General features: G+C 52.8%; 2 protein-coding genes across 2 annotated transcripts in view; one reads left to right on the top strand and one right to left on the bottom strand.

The window, feature by feature from the left end:
* Positions 1-1,116, top strand: part of IL27RA (interleukin 27 receptor subunit alpha) — a 21,524-nt gene extending 20,408 nt beyond the window's left edge. The window contains exons 12-14 of the mRNA XM_003798011.2: positions 404-497; positions 678-771; positions 896-1,116. Of these exons, the coding sequence (XP_003798059.1) occupies positions 404-497; positions 678-771; positions 896-1,069 (362 nt within the window). The 3' untranslated portion in view covers positions 1,070-1,116. The remainder of the gene's footprint in view (positions 1-403; positions 498-677; positions 772-895) is intronic.
* A 1,304-nt stretch (positions 1,117-2,420) lies between these two features.
* Positions 2,421-3,159, bottom strand: part of PALM3 (paralemmin 3) — an 8,268-nt gene continuing 7,529 nt past the window's right edge. The window contains exon 7 of the mRNA XM_012810168.1: positions 2,421-3,118. Coding sequence (XP_012665622.1) covers positions 2,649-3,118 — 470 coding nt within the window. The 3' untranslated portion in view covers positions 2,421-2,648. The remainder of the gene's footprint in view (positions 3,119-3,159) is intronic.

The raw sequence follows: 3,159 nt of genomic DNA, 5'->3' as shown, positions 1-3,159 counted from the left end.
TCTCAAAAAAAAAAAAAAAAAATAGAAAAACTTTCGGGCATGGTGGTGGGTGCTTGTAGTCCCAGCTACTTGGGAGGCTGAGGCAGGAGGCTCACTTTAACCCAGGAATTTGAGGTTGCTGTGAGTTAGGCTGATGCCACAGCAGTCTAGCCTTGGCAATAGAGCAAGACTATGTCTCACAAAACAAAAAAAAAAAAAAGAAAGAAATGCTGTTGTGTGTTATTAGGTAATGTGTGTCTGGGACAATTTCACATCATCCCTGAACTTGAAAAAGTATAGCTCTATTCACAAGCTCACCTCCACTCCAAGACATCCCCCACCCTCAGCCCCAATTTATGTGTAAGCCCCACCCTACCTCCTTTCTCCTTGGTATACAAAAGTTCTCTCCTCCCTATCCTACCAGATAATACCTTGAGATGGAAAGTTCTGCCAGGCGTCCTGTTCCTTTGGGGCTTGCTTCTGATGGGCTGTGGGCTCAGCCTAGCCACCCTGGGAAGGTGAGGCCATCAGACCCATGGGTGTCTTCCCAGGTGGGGTTGGGCAGCTGGGCATTAGCTGAGCTTCCAGAAGGGTTAAAGGGAGGGCCTTGGGGCTCTGTAATATTCCTAAACCCTGCAATCTGGGCACGGGTGTCTGGCCACCTGGATGCCGTGTCTTGACTCTTACCTTCTTGCCAGGTGCCTCCACCTGTGGCACAAGGTACTGCCTCACTGGGTCTGGGATAAGGTTCCTGATCCTGCCCACAGCAATTCTGGCCAGCCTCATATGGAGGTGAGCAGGACAGCTGGCATGTGGGATCCCTGTGGTGGGCTTGGGGGATCCTGGGACAGTGGCAAATGGGTCATATGTCGCGGGTGGGAATGGGGGCAAGATTTTAACCTTATCCTCTTCCCAGGAGGTGCCCCAAGCCCAGTCCCTTAGGGACTTCCCCATCCTGGAAGTGGAGGTGATGGAGCCACTGCCGGTTTTGGAGTCCCCCCAGGCCTCTACCCTGCTTGACTATGGTTATGAGAAACACTTCCTGCCCACACCTGAGGAGCTGGGCCTTCTGGAGACCCCCAGGGCCTAGGTTCCAGCCTGAACCTTACCTCAGAGTCTGGGAGGTACAAGCCAGGCTAGTAGGGTGCTCATGTAGCCCTGTCCTGAGGAGCTGGGCCTTCTGGAGACCCCCAGGGCCTAGGTTCCAGCCTGAACCTTACCTCAGAGTCTGGGAGGTACAAGCCAGGCTAGTAGGGTGCTCATGTAGCCCTGTCCTGAGGAGCTGGGCCTTCTGGAGACCCCCAGGGCCTAGGTTCCAGCCTGAACCTTACCTCAGAGTCTGGGAGGTACAAGCCAGGCTAGTAGGGTGCTCATGTAGCCCTGGATTAGTTCTCTTGACAGATGAAGACACCGAGGCTCAGAGAGGCTGGGTTACTTTCTTGAGGACACCCAGCCTTAAAGAGCTGGGATTGAAGGATCCCTACAGAGAAGGACCTGGCTCCAGTAGGGAAGACATGGATGGATGAAGGAACAAAGGAAAATACATGAAATTGAAAGTGGCAGCTGCATCCCCAAATCTTGTCTTCCTGCTGGAACAGAACTGCATTTAGAGCTGGTTACAGTGACAAGAGTCTGTGGTCCCAGCTACTCAGGAGGCTGAGACAGGAGGATCACTTGAACCCAGGAGTTCAAGGCCAGCCTGAGTAACATAGTGAAACCCCTGTCTCTTAGAAAACAAAACAAAACAAAAAACCATGCATCTGGGGCTGCACTTATAGCTTAGTGGGTACGGTGCCGGCCATATGCAGTCATATACCCTGCTTGGGCCAGCTAAAAACAATGACAACTGCAACAACAATAACAAAGAATAGTCAGGTGTGGTGGGTGCCTGTAGTTCCAGCTACTTGGGAGGCTGAGGAAAGAGAATTGCTTAAGCCCAAGAATTTGAGGTTGCTGTGAGCTGTGATGCCACAGCACTCTACTGAGGGTGACATAGTGAGACTCAGTCTTAAAAAAAAAAAATAACAACATGCATCTAGACACCACCCCAGGCTCCCTTGCAGCTAGAGTAGCCATGGATTGAGCCATGGACTGAGAGAGTGACATGTGACAACACTGGGCCTGAGTGGGCCTTTAAAACACTGCATAGGAGCTCCTCTGCATGATTTCCTTGCCCATGAGCTGGAACACAACATGCTTGTGATCCAGCTTTAGCCATACCCAAGGGGTGGGTGGGACAAGTATGGAAAGGAACTTGAATTCCTGAATGACAGCACAGATCAGAGCCTCGAAGAGAAATAAACTCTGTTTTTATAGCTACTGTAGATTGAGGTCTTTTTGTTCTAGCACTATACTCTCACTGATCCATAGTCTTTACCTCCTCATCCACCAGGGGATGATGAGGTGATTCTGTGCCAAGAACACTCACATTCAAGTAGTCCGAGTGCTTTCACATTTTATTTTCAAGTATAAGTATAAAGGCTTCATTGCAGAAGGGGGCCAGGGTCACAGGCAGTGGGCAAGGGGTCCGGAAGCCCAGGCATAGGTGGACGTGCAGGCCAGCTGGCTCCCAGGTGCCACAGCCAGTCCCGTGGTGCCCTGTCTGCCCTTGGGACCCTCTGCTGAGGTAGCTATGAGAGGGGCTGGGCATGGGGTGGAGGCACATGGGCTCACATGACCACACAACACTGGCACGTCTTTTGTTTAGGGCCGCTCACCTCTTCACCCTCAGTGGGGACAGATGGCTCAGGCTGCCGGGCAGGTGCATAGGTGGGCACGGCACGGGCACTGGGGTTGGCGCTGAGCCCCTGCCCCTGAAGCAGTGGCTGGCACTCGGCAGGCTGCTCTGGGGCTGGGGTGTGTGCCAAGAGGGATGTGGCATCCCCCGAGGGGCCCTGGCCCTCAACAGTGGTTTGGGGCTTCACTGCTTCCTCCTCCAGGGAGCCTTCTTGCTTGTCCTGGAGCTGCAGTCCTTCCTCCTCTGGTCTTAGCTCCTCATTATCGCCAAAAAGAATCCCTGCCTTGCTCACCTTCTCTGCCTGGGATTCAGTTCTTTCCCTGGACTCTTTCTGCTCTTCTGGACTCAGCTTTTCCTCAGCCCCTTGGGTCTTCTCTCTCTCTACCTCTAAGGCTTCCTCACCTCCTTTTCTCTCTACCTCTAAGGCTTCCTCACCTCCTTTT

Source organism: Otolemur garnettii, unplaced genomic scaffold, assembly GCF_000181295.1.
Source record: "Otolemur garnettii isolate 467f Iridium unplaced genomic scaffold, OtoGar3 scaffold00127, whole genome shotgun sequence".
Taxonomy (NCBI): Eukaryota; Metazoa; Chordata; class Mammalia; order Primates; family Galagidae; genus Otolemur; species Otolemur garnettii.
The sequence above is the reverse complement of the archived record's forward strand: the minus strand, read 5'-3'. Positions and strand labels throughout refer to the sequence as shown.